General features: G+C 33.3%; 2 protein-coding genes across 2 annotated transcripts in view; one reads left to right on the top strand and one right to left on the bottom strand.

Moving 5' to 3' along the window:
* Positions 1-19,339, top strand: part of LOC126772486 (lysine-specific histone demethylase 1A) — a 322,515-nt gene that overhangs the window by 136,594 nt on the left and 166,582 nt on the right. The window lies entirely within an intron of this gene.
* On the bottom strand, positions 8,201-12,745 carry LOC126772478 (toll-like receptor Tollo). Its single transcript, XM_050492858.1, has one exon. The coding sequence runs from the start codon at positions 12,531-12,533 to the stop codon at positions 8,700-8,702; it is 3,834 nt and encodes a 1,277-aa protein (XP_050348815.1). The 5' UTR covers positions 12,534-12,745; the 3' UTR covers positions 8,201-8,699.

The raw sequence follows: 19,339 nt of genomic DNA, 5'->3' as shown, positions 1-19,339 counted from the left end.
ACCCGATGTTCTGGAAAGTAGAATAGAGCCGGTCCGTTATAATCTTTGGTTGACGCAAAAGCCGACTAAGATTTTTTTTCTTCTGTATATATAAACCATAACGGTAGCGCTTAACTCTTATGCGCTCTATAACTATAACGCTTAAAACATCTTGCAACGTACCCAAATAAAATATTTTCAACAATAAAATTCGTTATCGGTTGAGGGCTAATATTAACCCGTGTCATTCTAGTATAGTAAAACCAAAATGTAGTAAAATATTATATATTCTCTACTGGATACTTCAATCTGTTTTGTATTTACTCATCAGGTTACAGTTAAGCTAATTAATAACCTCTAAGAGATTGCCTAAAACAATAAGGCTACCTAGATACGTTTCAGTTTATTTGTATTTAGCTTTTTTCTTCATCGTCTTAATAATCCTTAATGTAATATAGCTTGTAAGTAGTTATACTACCGAACTAATACAATGTGAGTAAAACAAATATTTATACCGGCTTGCCGCCGTGTGGTCTGTGTTGCTTGACTGTACACGAATTAAGTGACATTTCTGACGTCTGGTGTGATGTTTAGCTAAATATTCTGCTTCCGTTTGATGAGCGTGTTTACTGAGAAAGATGCACGTGGGAGTTTTTAGTACTTCGCCTTAATATGTTTTTATATACTTTGTTGATTATTATAGCATTTGTATTAAGGACATATTTCATACATTCATCGGTGAGATTATATAAGATGTTACCTATATTATTTATTATGATTGAATTATTGGACTATCAGTAAAGTAAAAATTTATAGAATTAACAGTTTCAGAAAGAAATTGATTTGTTTATCAGTAAATCTGGTTTTAAGCTATTTATCTAGTTTTAACTTAATTTAATAATTATAATTCCATTGTATATTAAAAAATGTTGTGAATTTTAAGTAGATGATTTATTTTTTGTTAGTGATATTATAGTTCCATTGTTTGCTTAAAATTAAAGATGTATATATCCTGTTATGTTTATAAGACTGTAATGGTCACATTAGATGCTTTCTGTCGGCACCATTCTCATCAATGTACTTCTTAATAAGAAACTTATTCTCAAGCTTATCTTTTCATCTCTATTAATACTAACGAAGTTCTCAAGTTTTATACGTTATTATTATTATTTAAAAAATTTAAATAGTTTGTAAACTAATAGTTAACTTTAAGGATAATTAAGCATAGACATATGATTGATTTTAATTTTAATTGATTACGATAAAAACAGTTGCGTTAATGTTGAATATGTTATGATCTTGTTTTAACATACCTATTGACGCTGATACAATGTCAATGTAATAAATAATCAAGTATAAACATAGGTGTGACACGCGGCAGCTCGTTGAACTCTTTCGTACGGCGCGGGCGGCGCGGTTATTACCGCGTTTTTTTCCCGCCTCTAACGAGATTCGAGTCCAAACATCGAGGCCGTTTGTGGTCGTTCATTACACGCTCTAGGATATTAAAATGAGACAAATTTATTGCCGCTCTCCGATTATACGTTCGATAAACGCACAGACCGGTGATTATGATATCTCGGGAGTTTAATCGTACCATCGATACGAAGTTGCGTTCCGTTCCACACTAAACCAGTACTAATAAAAAAGAAACTAGTTACGGGCTTGTATTCGACAGTTTACGTTTGAAAATCAACGAGGTTCAGGGGAGACGGTACAAGACAGAACGGTGCGTTATCTGCCCAATCGGCTCGAACAATGCAACGAATGTTTCAATATAAACCCGACAGCATTTTTAACGTTTCATCGACGGTGTAACAATCGTAAAATAAATTCTCTACGCCTTCTCAGAGCTCTGATTAATGTGGTACACAGTGCGGCGTCGCGTTTATTTTTTCACCTCTGTGTTATTCTCTAGCTTAATTTATGAGCCTCGGTGACGGAGGAAACGTATGGGTTACTACTTGTATCTGTGATTTCATAATGTTTGATCAGCAGTTCACAGAAATGTTGATAGAGTAAGACTTTAATATATTAAAACTACGGTACATTTGAAAACAAATTTAGTAAATATAAATTTACATTTTAATTAGAAGTCATTGTACAAATAAAATGTTTTATCCTTAAGCAAATTAATATTCGTTTTATAGAATCAGTTATAAATTGTACAACATTGAAAAAAATGTATTCAACAGATAATAATCTAATCATAGAAAATATGTTTTTTCTGTTTCGCACTGTGCAAAATAAATCACTTGTAGGTTTTTTTTAAATATTTGTAGATATAAAATTTTCTTTAAGGATAATTAAGCATAGACATATGATTGATTTTAATTTTAATTGATTACGATAAAAACAGTTGCGTTAATGTTGAATATGTTATGATCTTGTTTTAACATACCTATTGACGCTGATACAATGTCAATGTAATAAATAATCAAGTATAAACATAGGTGTGACACGCGGCAGCTCGTTGAACTCTTTCGTACGGCGCGGGCGGCGCGGTTATTACCGCGTTTTTTTCCCGCCTCTAACGAGATTCGAGTCCAAACATCGAGGCCGTTTGTGGTCGTTCATTACACGCTCTAGGATATTAAAATGAGACAAATTTATTGCCGCTCTCCGATTATACGTTCGATAAACGCACAGACCGGTGATTATGATATCTCGGGAGTTTAATCGTACCATCGATACGAAGTTGCGTTCCGTTCCACACTAAACCAGTACTAATAAAAAAGAAACTAGTTACGGGCTTGTATTCGACAGTTTACGTTTGAAAATCAACGAGGTTCAGGGGAGACGGTACAAGACAGAACGGTGCGTTATCTGCCCAATCGGCTCGAACAATGCAACGAATGTTTCAATATAAACCCGACAGCATTTTTAACGTTTCATCGACGGTGTAACAATCGTAAAATAAATTCTCTACGCCTTCTCAGAGCTCTGATTAATGTGGTACACAGTGCGGCGTCGCGTTTATTTTTTCACCTCTGTGTTATTCTCTAGCTTAATTTATGAGCCTCGGTGACGGAGGAAACGTATGGGTTACTACTTGTATCTGTGATTTCATAATGTTTGATCAGCAGTTCACAGAAATGTTGATAGAGTAAGACTTTAATATATTAAAACTACGGTACATTTGAAAACAAATTTAGTAAATATAAATTTACATTTTAATTAGAAGTCATTGTACAAATAAAATGTTTTATCCTTAAGCAAATTAATATTCGTTTTATAGAATCAGTTATAAATTGTACAACATTGAAAAAAATGTATTCAACAGATAATAATCTAATCATAGAAAATATGTTTTTTCTGTTTCGCACTGTGCAAAATAAATCACTTGTAGGTTTTTTTTAAATATTTGTAGATATGCTAACAAGATTGAGTGATAAAAACAATCTTATTAGCTTCTTATATATATATATATATATATATATATATATATATATATATATATATATATATGTATATATATATATATATATATATATATATATATATATATATATATATAAATTGAAAATTAAACATGAAGACACGGAATTAGTGTAATTAATCGATACTAAAAGTTTATTAACTCTTAAATAAATGGATATCAAAATATAAATATTTAATCCATAATTGTATCTCCTCGGGATGTCTTGGTGGTGTAAAGCTATTTACGGTAACGTCACAATATTTGTTTATCAAAATCAAAATTATACTTTATTCAAGTTAGCTCTTGCAATGACTTTTGAATAGTCAATCCTTAAGATTTTATTAAATGTAAACTACCTCCTGATTTGGAATGTAGTTTTTCTAGTAGGTTACTAATTAATCTTATATATTAGTTAGTAAACATAAATATATATTTTATTAAAGTACAGTTTTTATTTTTTTATATTACATATATTCAGACATACAATAAAGAAACATAGTCGTAAACGTTTTTTTTTATAATTCAATATACAAATTTAACATTTGATTACTTAAGGTATGTACATAATTTTGATTCTATAAGTATATTTTTCTTAATAACTATTATTCGCTCTAATAAGACTGTGCCGTCTTTTATTCAGCTTATATTTTATTTGAGATTAAAAATAAAGTTCTTAGATGGGAACTTAAGAGATATGATTGATATTCAGTAAAATTGTATAATTAAAATCGGTTCATAAACGGCGAAGACATCCTATAACATAAAACAAATAGCGAGCGAGCTGGTTCTCGATGTCACCGCCTAACTGTGACATCAATTCCATCGCGAACAAAGAAATTTGGCAACTCCTTTCTTTGTCGCACTTCCAAAAAATGGAATTCCTTACCAGCTCACGTGTTCCCCTCCTCTTACAACCCGGGTTCCTTCAAACGAGGCGTGAAGAGGCATCTTGCGGGCCGGCAAGGCGAAGGCGGCTAGTGCAGAACGTTTTTCCCGTCTGTACTGGCCGTCGTCGCGTTTGGACTCTACTACCACTTACCATCAGGTGGAGTAGAGTCATTTGCCCTCCCGGCGAATATAAAAAAAAAAAAAGCTAAATTGAGGTACTCGTTCTTTTTTTTTATAGAATAGGAAGGCGGACAAACATATGGACCACCTGATGGTAAGTGGTCAAACAACGCCCTTAGACATTGGCATTGTAAGAAATGTCAACCATCACTTACATATCCAATGTGCCACCAACCTTGGGAACTAAGATTTTATGTCCCTTGTGCCTGTAATTACACTGGCTCACTCACCCTTCAAACCGGAACACAACAATACCAAGTACTGCTGTTTTGCGGTAGAATATCTGATGAGTGGGTGGTACCTACCCAGACGAGCTTGCACAAAGCCCTACCACCGGTAAAAAAATCTATTCTATTTGAGGTTAAAGAGTTAATGTTCAAGTAGCATTTTTAAAACAATATCGAATCGAAAACATAATGTACTAGCATTTATAAAGCAGACTTAAATACCAATACATCAGTTTCTCCGCTCAAATAAATTTGAAAACGTATTAGTTCAGTCTAAAGTTATTCGATACTCGCTAACCGCAGCACGTTAGAAGTTGCGATCGTTACTCTCGGAAATGGTGGCAGAGAGATTTGAAGTATGGAACAGACCAGCTTTATGAGCATGTCGGACGAAGCCAAAGGGGGTGCATTTACTTTGTTATTAATCTGGTTATATGTTACGATCCACAGTATAAATGTTGCTTACAATATATTATTTTCTCTTTATGTGTCTAATAATTTAAAAAGTGTAGAATAAAATTTAAAATGATACATTTATTTCTACTGTGTCGGTAACATATAGACATTGAAACAAGGATCGCATTCCTTCTGCCATTATTTCAATTATATTCTTGATATTATTCCTAACATTAATTGTTTAAATTACATACATATAATTATCTTTCGTGTTTATTCGTATCTTATTATTTTTATTGTATATGCACCTAATTAAATTGTGTATTATTATAAAAATAAAATCGTTAAAAACTACATAGAATAAACAAATCGTTCAAAATGACTTTGTTATATGGCATGAAGCTTAAATAATTTTTATTTAATGCTGTTCTATTTAGAAAAAACGGATCGTATAGGCCTCCTCTCCTCTTTTTGAGGAGAAGGTTTGGAGCTTATTCCACCACGCTGCTCCAATGCGGGTTGGTAGAATTCACATGTGGCAGAATTTCAGTGAAATTAGACACATGCAGGTTTCCTCACGATGTTTTCCTTCACCGTAAAGCACGAGATGAATTATAATCACAAATTAAGCACATGAAAATTCAGTGGTGCTTGCCCGGGTTTGAACCCACGATCATCGGTTAAGATTCACGCGTTCTTACCACAGGGCCATCTCGGCTTTTTTATCGTATAATATTGTGTAAAGATTTCCAATACGAAAAAAGGTAAGAGAACGAAACTTCCACTTACATTTTTGCATTCTTCATTTGTAATCTTGGTGCATAGAAACCGCGCAATGCTTTTGTTGCCGTCTTCACTTGTTTCACACCTACTTAGGGCTGCAGGCGCTCGTTAACTTAGATTGAAGGCTGGCGGTCGTTGCCCGAGTCCTTACAGCATAAAAAACCTGATATGCAATATGCTTGTTTATGTAGCCGCTCGTTAAATGACGCGCTACACGTCAGACTGTTTCTGAGTTTGCTATTATATCAAAGGAGAATTTGTAATTTGGCTATAAATTAAATTAGATGTTTTGTATGTAGAATATTGATTTAAAGTAAAATTTTAAAACATGAAACTTACTAAGACTTAGAATAAACTTCATTTTTGGTAACTAATATATACAAGTGTTTTTTTTTCTGTAATGAAATTAAATATTGAATATTAGAATAGCATATTTTCAATATAGTATATAGTTTTTGTTATTTCAGTTTAATTCTTAAAGAGATTATGGTGAAATTTGGTATGGAGCTAAAGATGTTTCTTGTTAAAAGAATAAGCGCTATAAATGAAAAATATACAAACTAACTCATTTGCACGATAATAAAACCAAGTAAATTTTTATTTAACCATAATGCTATTGAAAAAGATTATTTTTTTATGTTTCTGTTAAATATCCAACAAACGTATAAGAAAGAAAGAAGGTCTGTAAATTTTCTACTGTTACGCAAAGATTCTTCTAGAAAAACTTTGGACCTTATTCGTTCACGCTGCCGCGACGCTAGTTTGTTCAAATAAAACGGGCAGAGTTTATAGATAGGAGAGGTTGCAGGTTTACTCGCAATGTTTATCTTAATCGCCGTGCACTAGATTAAATTATCAACACAAATTAGACACGTGAAATTTTAAATTAACGTTTAAGATCAACATGTACACCACTCGACCATTTCGACTAGGTGTTAGGGTACTTGTGTATACTGATTGCTTTGAAGAAGACATTATGTCGCAAACACTTTGTGTTTTACATCCCAGTAATTCTAATTTTGAAGTGAGTAAGTAGTTTAAAACTTTTGATATACTTAAATGGACGTAATGACGTATTGACTTTGTAACGAGAATTTTAAATAGGTAAATAAAAACAGAACAATCCCCTAGGATGGGAATAAGTGTCGAAAACTAACTGTATTTTTTTTTATAAACGACGCTGTCATATTGACATACATAAAATGTTTAATTGTCACTAATTTAATTTAAAAATTGAACATTTCGGTACCACTGAAAAAATAATATATTTTTTTTTAAATACATAAACTCCTACATGTACACATAAAATAGAATCTTTAAAATAAAGTTATGTATTTATTACATCTAACAATAATTCATATTAACAATAATATATAATTGTTGTTATTTTAATATATTAAGTGCAAATAAGACAAAACAAATATTTTCACTCATATACCAAGCTGTATGGAAGTTAGTTTTCATTATTTAGATGTTTTTTATTTAAAAAAAAGCATTTGGCACACACTGAATTATAAAATGTAACGAAATTACTTCCACTAAATTTAGTTTAATGACTGCCTTCCAATAGTGAATAATTTATTACTTAACTAAAAAATAAAATAAAAGTAGAAATTAAATTTTATTTATTTTGCTTTAAATGCCTAAGCCGATATGTGTTGTCTATTAAGTATTGCTATACGAGAATCACCGAAGTTATCGCTTACCTAAGTCACATTTTTGTTTGAAATATATTAAACTCATTAAAAATTAAGTTGAATTTATCAAATTCTATTAAATAAATTCAATCTATTTTTGTTGTATGTCTCATATGTCACTATAGTATTGAATTAATCTTTATTATTAATACAATTTTAACCATACATAAAGTTTATGTATTAATCTAATAAGGGTATGATCTATTTTTAATGTTTCTACACTTTAGTAGAAACATTAAAGCGAGTACGGCATCGTTCAATATTTTGTTTTCGTATATATTATTATAAAAGATTAACATTACTTATGAAAGCATATTAATATATAATCACATTCTCAAAGTCGAATAATTATCAATAATTTTTCAAATTATTGATAATTTTTAAAATATATTTTGAAAATAACATGTGTCTAAAAAACTAAAATTCTATCATATCAAACTTCTATAACCAAAAAATAAATGATTTTACCTTGACATTTCGATATGTCTTATTTCATATTTTGATTAATAGTGTATTTCATATAAAATAATAGTTTAATTAAGTGAAATATATATATTTTTTAGATGATATTAATTTTAAGACTTTATATATATAAATTAATCAATAAATGCACGTAAAAGAAAACTAAGTTTTATTTAAAAATCATATTTTATTCTCTTTATCACTTTTTGACACAGTCCATTTTTGAATTTTTACAATAAATACGTTCCTTTCTTGTGACTAAATTACAAATGTACATTAATAACTAATGATGCTAACTAACTATAACTAATTTATCACAGATTGTGGCAACATCGCCATTTTTAGTTATTTGTTTATTTATAAAATAAGTCACCTAAATGTCCCAAAAATGTGTAGCCCTTATAACGGGCTCCTGATTTTTTCTACAAATATAATACCAATCTTTAGTAGCTACTAATGTTTCAACTTTATGTTTGATCTTATCGTGGTACATTGTTATTTGTAATTGGAATTGAAGCTATTTACAATTATAATATACGACTATTATAGTATAAGAAATATATGTACATTACATACGATAACCGACTAGCCATCACAATTTCACTTAAGAGTCACTGCGCACTTATGTAGGTTCAGTTCATACACAGTATCACTTTATACACAACACTACACATGGACGGAGAGATTTCGCGGCGATGCTCGTGCTGGGATTTGATGGGGTGCATGAGATGGATGGGGCGGTAACACAGGGTGAGCTCCATGCACTGGTGGGGGTGGTAATGCACCCAGGTGGTTTCTAGGATGATGATGTCGATGCATGGGAACTGCACCGGCTCCAGGGCTTGGCATTCCTCGACATCTCTGCTTATCATGTACGTCGGGTAACGCAAATCTCAATTTTTCCCAGAATAATTTATCATTCCATTCCACACACGTATTTGTTTTTAAATAAAGTCTTATATCTGGGTCGAGATCCTTTTTGGGCACATTACCTAACAAAACAACAATGAGCCTTTTTCGTCTGTCTCTTAACACTTGATGATGCGCGGATTTAAATTCGAAACGACACCACTCGGACTTAATAAAATTATCACTTAACACCATTATTGTGCGACGCGATGATTCCACAGCCTGTATAATATTATCAGCGATATATCCACCCACTGGAAAATCACGATAATGTAAGTATAGTTTGTAAGGAGGATCTCCACGTTCCAAGACCGGTGCCAGTTTTTCTGTCACCCATGCTTCGTCTTTAGAACTATAACTCACAAAAGCGTCGTAAAGTTTTTCTCGGTCTTCACCGTCTATGTCACTTGCTTTGTAGAATAATCTTACACCGAACTTTGAATGAAACCATACTCTCATTTGTTGTCTGTATATAAAGACGGTCACCACTATTATTAATATGATTAAAACTGGGCCTAGCGTTGCAACAAGTAAAGGGATGTAGTCTACTACCTCATTAGTTATAATGGTTTTCGTTGCCGTTAAATTGCCATTGACACTGTTGTTTATACTTGGTAATCCCGTGCATATAGTTCCATTTTCTTCAGTAATTTTAAAACCTGAATAAGGTTCGTCGAAAATATTTTCGTTATATAATTCTAAATCTGTGATATTCCTTTTCGAGTAAATGCATTTTACAGTCGAAAGATCTATTATTGAGCTTACTCGTTTGGTCCATTCTCGAAACATTTCTGTGTATTCACAGTCACATGACCAAGGGTTGAATGATAAGGAAATAGTTGTGACTGCAGCATTTATTTGCCATACTGATAAAGTCACCAATCTATTGTGATGCAGGTGCAATATTTTTAATCTTGCCATATGATTAAACATCTCCTTCCCAATGGATTTGATTTTGTTATTATTAAGATATAATTCCCGTAAATTCTCAAGGCCGTTAAATTCCTGTCCTTCAACAGCCGTTAAGCTATTATAATCTAGGTGGAGTACTTCTAATTCTTTCAATCCATTAAAAGTTCTATTATGTATCGTTTCTATATTTGATGAGTTTAAATATAAAATTTTTAGCCTTTTTCTTCCAATAAACGCATGGCTTGGAAGCATTTTTATATTGTTACCATCCAGATACAATTGTGTAGCTTCCATAGGAATTCTTTCAGGTAACATGTTTACATATCCAGCATTCGAGCACTCTACAACATTAGCCGACCAAGATTGATCATGATAACATGTGCAATTATTAGGGCACGTCATCTCACAGTCACAGGCATCAAAATCACAACAATGACACAGTGCAAAACAATGGAATTCATATTTACATAAAAACTGGTGTGGCGCGGCTTCTACTAAAGGCACGTACGCATTGCCACGATTGTAAAGTAATTTGCAATATATACTATCCAGGTCCATTAACTTAGGTTGAGTTCTAGCTCTGTTTCCAGTATTTATTTTTTGTAACCATTCCATTGTACAATCACATTCTAGCGGGTTTCCACCAATAAAAAACTCTGGCACTGATTTATCCTGTGGCACGGCAGATATTCTTAATGAGTTAGGATCTAAACTCGTTATTTTGTTTCCGTACAAGTCCACTCTCGTTAAATTTGGTTTCTTAAAAAATGTGTATGACTGTACTTTTGAAATTAAATTATCGTTTAAATATAACATTTCAACTGAGTTAGGTATCGCACTTCCAGTTATCTCCGTTAACCTATTAGAACTTGCGTCGAAAGTACTAAGCGATAGTTGCGATTCAATTTCAAAGTAATTTCCAAGTTCAGCAATTCTGTTAGCGTGAATGTCCAACCACTGCAATCCAGTTGGAATCATAGCGTAGTCGAACCATTCTAGACGATTATCAGAAATGTTCAACCATACCAAATTAGGTAACTTGGCGAAAAGTCCACCGATGTCGGTCAAGTAATTTCCATCTAATCTTATGGCTTGCAAGTTCACATTACCATCGAAAGCGCCGGCTTCAATTTTATGGATTTTATTTCGAGACAAATTCAAAATTTTAAGTGATGTCATTTTATCAAAAACTCCTTTGCTTATATTTCCAATATTATTTTCAGTCAATCTTAAGCCATACATTTGTTGCATTGTCATGAAGGAAGCGTTTTCAATGCTCACTATCAAATTTTCGCCAAGGTCTAGTGTTTTTAATTGAGGAATTTCTTTTAAAGCAATTGGTACTTCATCTAATCTGTTTCCATTAATATGTAGATCTTGTAAAGAAGTACAGTTGCGTAAGGCATGCGGGTGTATTTTCGATATGCGATTACTGTCAATAGATAAGACAGTTAATACATGTAAACCCATAAATGCAAAGCTCTCGATGTTTGTAAGCCTATTATTTGATAATATCAATGTGTGTAAATTTGCAAGCGAGCTGAACACATTTTCCGAGATATGTTCTATGAAATTGTCTTGCATTTTCAGTATTTGTAAATTATGTAAATCTCTAAAGAGCGCAATTTCCATTTTTGATACTCGGTTATGTGAAAAGTCTAAAAATACAAGTCGTTTCAATCCAGAGAATGTTGAAGTATTTATCCAGTCCGAAGTTAATTCGTTATATGATAAATCCAAAACGAGCAGTTGGAAAAGATCACTGAACAACCCTGGAGCGAGCACAGTTATTGTATTATTGTTTAAATAGATTTCTTTTAATTCTTTTGTATCGCTGAATAATTCCGGAGGTAAACTAGTGAGCTGATTATCAGAAAACCTAATTGTTGTTAGCGATATAAGTCCCTCTAATGCTCTATCCGCCACCGAGTTAAGTCCATTGCCTTGTAAATACAGTTTTTGTAATCTTCTGAGACCAGAGAGAAGTCCCGGTGGTATCGTATCAATAAGATTTCTGGAAAGATCTAGTATTAGGAGATTATCTCCACATTTCTCATTGGGATGGCGATGAGCTGTCGAAAATTGAAAATGACTAACATCTCTCATCCTGTTTCCGGTCATATTCAAATATTCTAGGTTACGTAACGAGCAAAGAGCTCCCTCGGGGAAGGTTAACATATTATTTTCACTTAAGTCAAGTCTTTCAAGATTTTGTACATCTCTAGAAAATGCTGTGGATGTTATTTCTAATGACATTGTGGACCAATCTGTATTATGTGTTCTTATTGTTAAATTTCTGAGCTCACGCAAACCCGTAAAAGCACTATCAGATAGATTTCCAATTTTACAATATTCAATTGTAAGTTCTCTTAGTTCTATTAACTGGCGAAAACTTCCTGGCGCTAGGGAGCTTTGAAAGAAAAGTGCATCACTACATTCGAGGCGCAACCGCGCTGTTAGATGTGGTTGAATGGCACTAAAGTTTGTATTTTCTAATTCGCTATTTATAGTCCTTAATCGACACTGCAACGCGACTCCTGTGTCGTCATCGTCAGTGGTCCAGCGACATTCATCAGGAGCTTGATATCGCGTCCCCGTCGTCGCTGATAAAGATGCACTCCATGCCGGTAAAACCGCGCTAAGCGCCAACAGAGCGCTTATAAACCACATCGGACACATTTTATATTCCTTTCACAAAATTTCACTTAAACTTGTACATTGTTTCATTTCCAATTTTCCACTAGAACAACACTTAAAAACATTATCGCTTCAGTATGGCAACGAACAGTAAGAGCGCACACGTATAACCGGCCACTCAACTCTTATTCCGCGTAAGCACTAATTGGATAAGATCGTATTAGCTACTCGATAACAAAATACATGACGCGTACGCTCGCGTCGAAGTCTAGGGTGGAACTAACTCGGAGTCAAACCTGCGCTGCGCTCGCGCACAAGGCCGTGCCGGTTCACGCGTTCCAACAGGTAAATCGGCGCCTAGGGCTAAAACGTTCTATCCGCCTCATGTGAAGCTTTACCTTTCGCTCTACTCGTTCCATGAAGCAGCTTGTCAGAAAAATATACTCGACGCACACTTGGACAATTTACACGCAACACAAGGGAGTGAAACCGCTTTTTATGACGCTCGGGTATGCATTGTAGTGAGTGTGAGCGAGACGGCGGCTTCTTTGCGGGGTAGCCGTGCAGAGCTTGGTGGGGGCACAGGACAGCTGCCCAGGTAGTGTGTTAGCGCATTGCTGCGGTCGCCGCTTGTAAGCGCTGCGTTGATGGAATTGTATTGCGAACTTTTCAAGATCATACTGTTAACTCATCGTACTTAATGAAATGAGATCTTCATTTAATAATTATTTTTAGCAAACATCTAACACTCTATAATTATTTACCTATTAATAATAATGAATTTCTATTTAGTATAACAAGTATTACGAGTATCAGATGTTCTTAAAAATCTACGTCGCGTAATATTACATTTAAATTATGTTCACGTTTATTCTACACACGCGTTACAAATATTCATTTGTTATACAGTAAGTAATTATTATAAAGCAATAGTTACGTATTAACATGCTATTTATTTTATTGATTTATTAAATGGTCGAAATAGTTTTTTAAACAAGCTTTCAGCTGTATCTGTAATATCAAGTTAATGCAAATTCTCAGAATAAAAACCCTAATAGCCCTTTATTTTAGTTAAACGATTTTAATATAATTTCTCACCGCTCTACTTGCAACCCATCATCAAATTAAACATCTAAACATTATGTGTTTTGGGAAGGTACTAATTTTCTCTAAGCCGTTTTATTAATTTAATTGAGGTTAAAATTTTAAAACAAATTACATTTCGCATGATTTATATATCAGGAACGATTATAAAGGAGAGGCAATCTTATACATAATTATTGCGTTGGTACAAGAACTTAATAAGGATAAGTTTGAAAGATTTTGTGATTAAAAAAAAAAACTATTCTTAAATTTTATTAATTTTTGCTTCTTATTTTATTTTTTCTCTTAATTATTATTATATTATAACAACGTTTTAAATATATATTAATTAAATGCAATATAATAATTCTGTGTGTTTAAAAATGTTCTTGAAAATAGATTATAAATATTGAGCTGCTCGAATGACTATCGCGCATTTCAAATAACAATAATATTATAAAATATTTTATGTATTAATAGTATATAAATATGTCCAATCTGTAATGATTAATTGTAAACAAGTTTGGTAGTTAGTTGAGTTTACAATATTGAAAGCTGCATGTTTTTATTTAGTAACTTTCCACCTATGTATATAGCGCAAATGGTCTTGTAATGGGAATCGTGTCCTGCGTTTTATAACACCGAATCAATATATCACGGGGTCCTGGGGGTCGTTTGTCCGATCGCGTCTTAACACTACAAAAGACCAGCGGGTGATCCTTTGACTTTTTGTCGTAAGTGGATAGGCGTAGCATGTATTTTACAAAAGAATAGATTGCCGGTAAATCGTGGGCTATTGTAGGCTGTTTAACGTATGTTAGATGACTGTTATCCATGGCTCGTTATAAAGTGTCCATATTCAATTTACGATGCTTCGAGTCGTCACGCAACTGTCGGGATGTTAGAACAGTGCGTGGGCTCGTGTGATTTGGGTCACTCGCCATCGTGATTCATAGAGGAACTCTCAGCGTTTCAACAATATGATATTGTTTTGTGTGATTTTTGTTCACACCTGCTTGTTAAAAGTAATCATATGAACGTTTTGAATAGCGTGATTACCAAAATAATTTTGTGAAGATCTTTTGAGTTGCTTAATATTATATACAAAGTAAATATACTTTCGTATTATGTAGTAGGGTGCGCAATGCTTCATCTCTTATTTTTCGTTATCGATAAAGTTCATCAAGCATAAAACGATTCCCTGGTTGATTTCCATTATGTTATTAATTTTTGTAATTTCGGTGCCTAATCTCCGGCGACAGGGCCGATACCCGAACGACACTTATCTCGATGTCGGTCGACACGTATAATCCATTAAGTCGTCATTTCCACGCCGCTGATCATTCCTCAACCGCGCGTCAAACCCGCCCCCGAACGAAACGCGCTGTATTGTTCGCTACTGCTTCATCACTTCTTCGCTGCGAGGTCCTTTACGATAAACATTACAAACGCAACCTCAACTCTAAAACAAACGGCACAACGACTATTTATCACTGACCTATTATCGGACCACTACCCAGGACGGCTAATGAACTAGTTTGTTATCTAATCGGTTACACGGCCGACCTATTAATAAATTCCCACGTAATTTTCTAATTAACATCCTGCCTAAAATACTATGTACGCAGTACAACTAACAATTAAAATTACCTATTCAACGAGTTTTTCAAAGGATTAATGTTTTGTTTTTGTTACAGGTAATCAGTGCTCGGCTGTGATAATCACGATCCAGCGGAATATGTTTTATTGGTAATTTATAAACAAATATCAAAGGTAATAAAGTGTTTTGTATTATATATTCGCAATGATATTATAGGTTCATATACATTATGGTTAAAGTAATCATGACAGTTTAAAGGGTAAATGAAACATGATTGGAGTGTTTTGTTGCCGGTTTGTAGATTCCAGAAGGGTTGTGTAGCGTGTAAATTGAAAAGATTTTTCACGTGAGCAAAGAACCCTTAGTAGTGCATTAGATCGCAACACGGGCAATTTGGCGTACGAGAGTCAACTGGGGTTCATTCGAGCGTTCCGGCACCTGGCGTCGTACAGGGTGCCTTCTGCACAATAACGGAATAGAGTCGAATCATAATATTCCATATTGCCAATATAAATGCTCTTTTTAAAATCTTAATTTTAAATATCAAAGATTTGCTATTTCAAAATTAAGTAACTCTCAAGCAATTATTAATAGTGTAAAAAATCTACTAACATAATATAAAACGATTTTTTAAAACTCGTATTTGGTATTTCATAATTTCGACTTCATTCATTTCGTATTCCACAGTCGGGAACGCAACGTGCCAACCAATAGGACCGGTTAGATTAGGCATTGTCGCGGCACAATTAGAAACTGTCGCGGTGCCCGGCTCACTTTGTTATTCGCAAAGACTCGGCCGCATCTGTACCTCGGGACACCTCACGATATATAGCATCTGCTAATTGCGCACCATTCAATGCTTAGATATATGGTCATCCTGATTTCGTTTACAATTCAGAGCTTTGAAGTGGTGCTCCGTATTTCTTGTAAATATTATACTCGAAATTTTAAATCGTTTCCTATGTAGGTGTGTTCACAAAGAATAAAACATCTCGTAACACTTGGAAGTGTAGTGTTTATCATTTTAAATATTTTGTTAATAAAAATGAAAAGTAATTTGTTATAAAGTATTAATTATCAATGATAAAATTAAATAATCGAAATATTCCTTATTTTATCTTATAATCGAATAAGGTTACAAACATTTTTAATATAAATATTAAAACTATCTCACATAAATATTAAACACTAGCGACACACTCCGGTGTCGTATTGGTTGAACAATTTATTATTTACGCCAATAATTGTTTAATAATTAGGTTACATTAATGCAATTTTCGTAAGGAGTTTTAATTTATTTTCAATAAAATATAGCCCTATGTCAACTCGTTGATAATATAGATATATATTATATAAATATATGATATAAGTTCTATAGGTAAAAGATTAAGAAATAGAAGAAATTTAAAATCGCTTAAGTAGATTTTGAGTTTTTTTTTATATTCGCCGAGAGGGCAAATGACTCTACTCCACCTGATGGTAAGTGGTAGTAGAGTCCAAACCCGACGACGGCCAGTACAGATGGGAAGAATGTTCTGCACTAGCCGCCTTCGCCTTGCCGGCCCGCAAGATGCCTCTTCACGCCTCGTTTGAAGGAACCCGGGTTGTAGGAGGAGGGGAACACGTGAGCTGGTAAGGAATTCCATTTTTTGGTAGTGCGACAAAGAAAGGAGTTGCCAAATTTCTTTGTGTGCGATGGAATTGATGTCACAGTTAGACGGTGACATCGAGAACCAGCTCGCGTAGATTTATGAAGGAAGGGGGAAGCAGGAATTAGAGAGAATAATTCCTCCAATAATTCCAAATCTATTACAAACAGACATACAAAAAAAATGAAATATTTTCTCTCGATAATATTAGTAGCGATATGTATTTAAAATGCATGTGAACGAATTGTACTATTTAGGTAGGTGCGTTAGTTATTATTTAATTATTTTTTTTTAAACTTATACTAGCATATTTATATAATTAATTATTAATTACACATAACAAAGCTGTACGAAAAACGAGTCAATATCAAGTTATTCTACGTAATTGACGCTAGCAATTTTCCTTGACGAGTTGACACTATTATTCGCATTGTCTACGTTGACTGACGATTGTAGGCTCTGACTAATGACGTATGATTGATAGAATAGCTCATTCATCGGGATATATATTATAGTTATCGGCTCACGATAAAGGCTTTTTTCTTTCTATATTAAGAAAGACATGCGTATAAGGATTGAACTTAGTCATTAGTGTGCAGCAAACTACATTGGTATAAAAAATCATTTTATAGACTTGTAACTTATTTTATTAGCGTTTTATGACCACTTAATATTTATAAGTACATTGAATTTGTATTTAGGTTGTTTTTAAAGTTGAACTAAATAAGCACTTTCGTTTGTTTTAAAACCGAGTGTTAGTGCAAGTTTACTTAATTGGAAATGTGTTGTATCGCAATATGGAGCCATGATAAGACCTAGAATAAAAATAGAACGCATTCGATTTGCGTATCGAATAAATTGTAGTATACTTATCAGCTCTTACTCCGCTGTTTCAAACAAGGCAAAGCGACCGGCAGATACATATGATTACGGTATGAAATAGAAATTCCTCGCACAATGTTTTGTATCCGTCGTTATCGGGCATTCAGATTGTGCGTCACGTAGGAACTTATACAACATTTGCGGCGCAATTATAAACGGTAGAACGTTATTTCGTGTAAAGGTTCGAGGCATCCCCCGTCGAGAGGTACGTGCTCCCACTAAGAAAAATGTAACAGGCATCTTAGAAATTTCAATTGCAACCTTTGTTATGTTCGCACTCGCTACTTTTCCAATTTGTTCAGCTTGTGCCGTCAATGAGTGTTCTAAGATATTATCGGCATGCCATTTGTTTGTATCTTTGATTAAATTCCTCTCGTTGTTGTTTATAAGATGATTTATACAGTTTATTTATTAAATAAATTGCGGCAATATTTATTATAAACATTATTATTATTTATTACTTTAAAATACTCTTATGTATGTTACTAACTCAAAACTGTCTGTATAAATAATTTAAAACATGAAAATCAAAAACGAAAATTAAAAAAAGAAAGGTTTTGTTTATTACATATCCAATAAATATGTATTCTTATAAAAATTGCTACTATTATTATTGACAGTTTATCCCTCATTTTCTCATGTACGTAATATTGTAAATAAAGTTTATTGTAAATATAGTAAAATATTTGCAGTTTGTCTTGCTAATTGAAGATATTATTATTTGTTCGCGTTGTAATTTATTGCGTTGCGACTCGAGCCGAGACAAATTCGCTATGAGTCGGGGACTTACTGCCGCGCCTACTCCAAGACTAGCACTATAAATATCAAGTGTACCAGAGACACAATAATGCACACCCCGTAAAAGATTAATATAATACTTTTACGCCCGAACACAAACAGACCGTTGCCCTAATGAAATATGGCAACGTGTTCTTCTTCCCTGATAAAATTTCCAGTGTCGGTATTTTATTGCGGCACGGGCCAGATAATTCAAGTCGGCCGAAGGAATAATTTACATGGTGGCCCTTTACCGGCTTAGGGAAGGCTACTGTGTTTTAAATAAAAAACGATTATTAGATGTATTTAATAATAAATTTTCGAAATGAAAGAATAATCATACGCCGGTTCTAATTTTTATTGCAAACTTGGTGTGGATTTCGATGTTTTTATTTAAAATCCCTTCTGTGTAATTATTTTATCATTGCAATGTCTTCGATGAAGTCTTGATATAATGAGCAAGGAATATTTCTATTCGCATGTTTTGTCGATAATGAAGTTTAAATGTTTGTTGGTAAGGCTATGGTGCTATATATATGCCTTTTGGGTTACATACCCATCGCTACATATAACTTATTGTATCGCCAAACAGCAATACTTTGTGTTTATGAGATCCTGTAAAAGGGCGAGGCAATGAAAGCACATAAACTTAGTTCAATATGTTGGTTGGTGATATAAGAAATTGTTAATATTTCTTAAAGTCCCATCGTCTATAAGCGGTGGTTACCACTTCGCAGTACGTTGGTTCATTTGCTCGCTTGCCTTTTTAATTTAAATTAAATAAAGGACAAGGCTCATTGATTACGCAAATTATTCGAATATATTAATTGCTGTTTAAAAGAAATAAAATATATATA

The sequence above is a fragment of the Nymphalis io genome, chromosome 12, assembly GCF_905147045.1.
Source record: "Nymphalis io chromosome 12, ilAglIoxx1.1, whole genome shotgun sequence".
Classification (NCBI taxonomy): domain Eukaryota; kingdom Metazoa; phylum Arthropoda; class Insecta; order Lepidoptera; family Nymphalidae; genus Nymphalis; species Nymphalis io.
Note: the sequence above shows the minus strand (reverse complement) of the source record. Positions and strands in the feature narration are given on the sequence as shown.

Bases quoted from the DNA above. Each gene is read 5' to 3' on its own strand.
- LOC126772478 (XM_050492858.1), bottom strand. From the start codon at position 12,533: ATGTGTCCGATGTGGTTTATAAGCGCTCTGTTGGCGCTTAGCGCGGTT.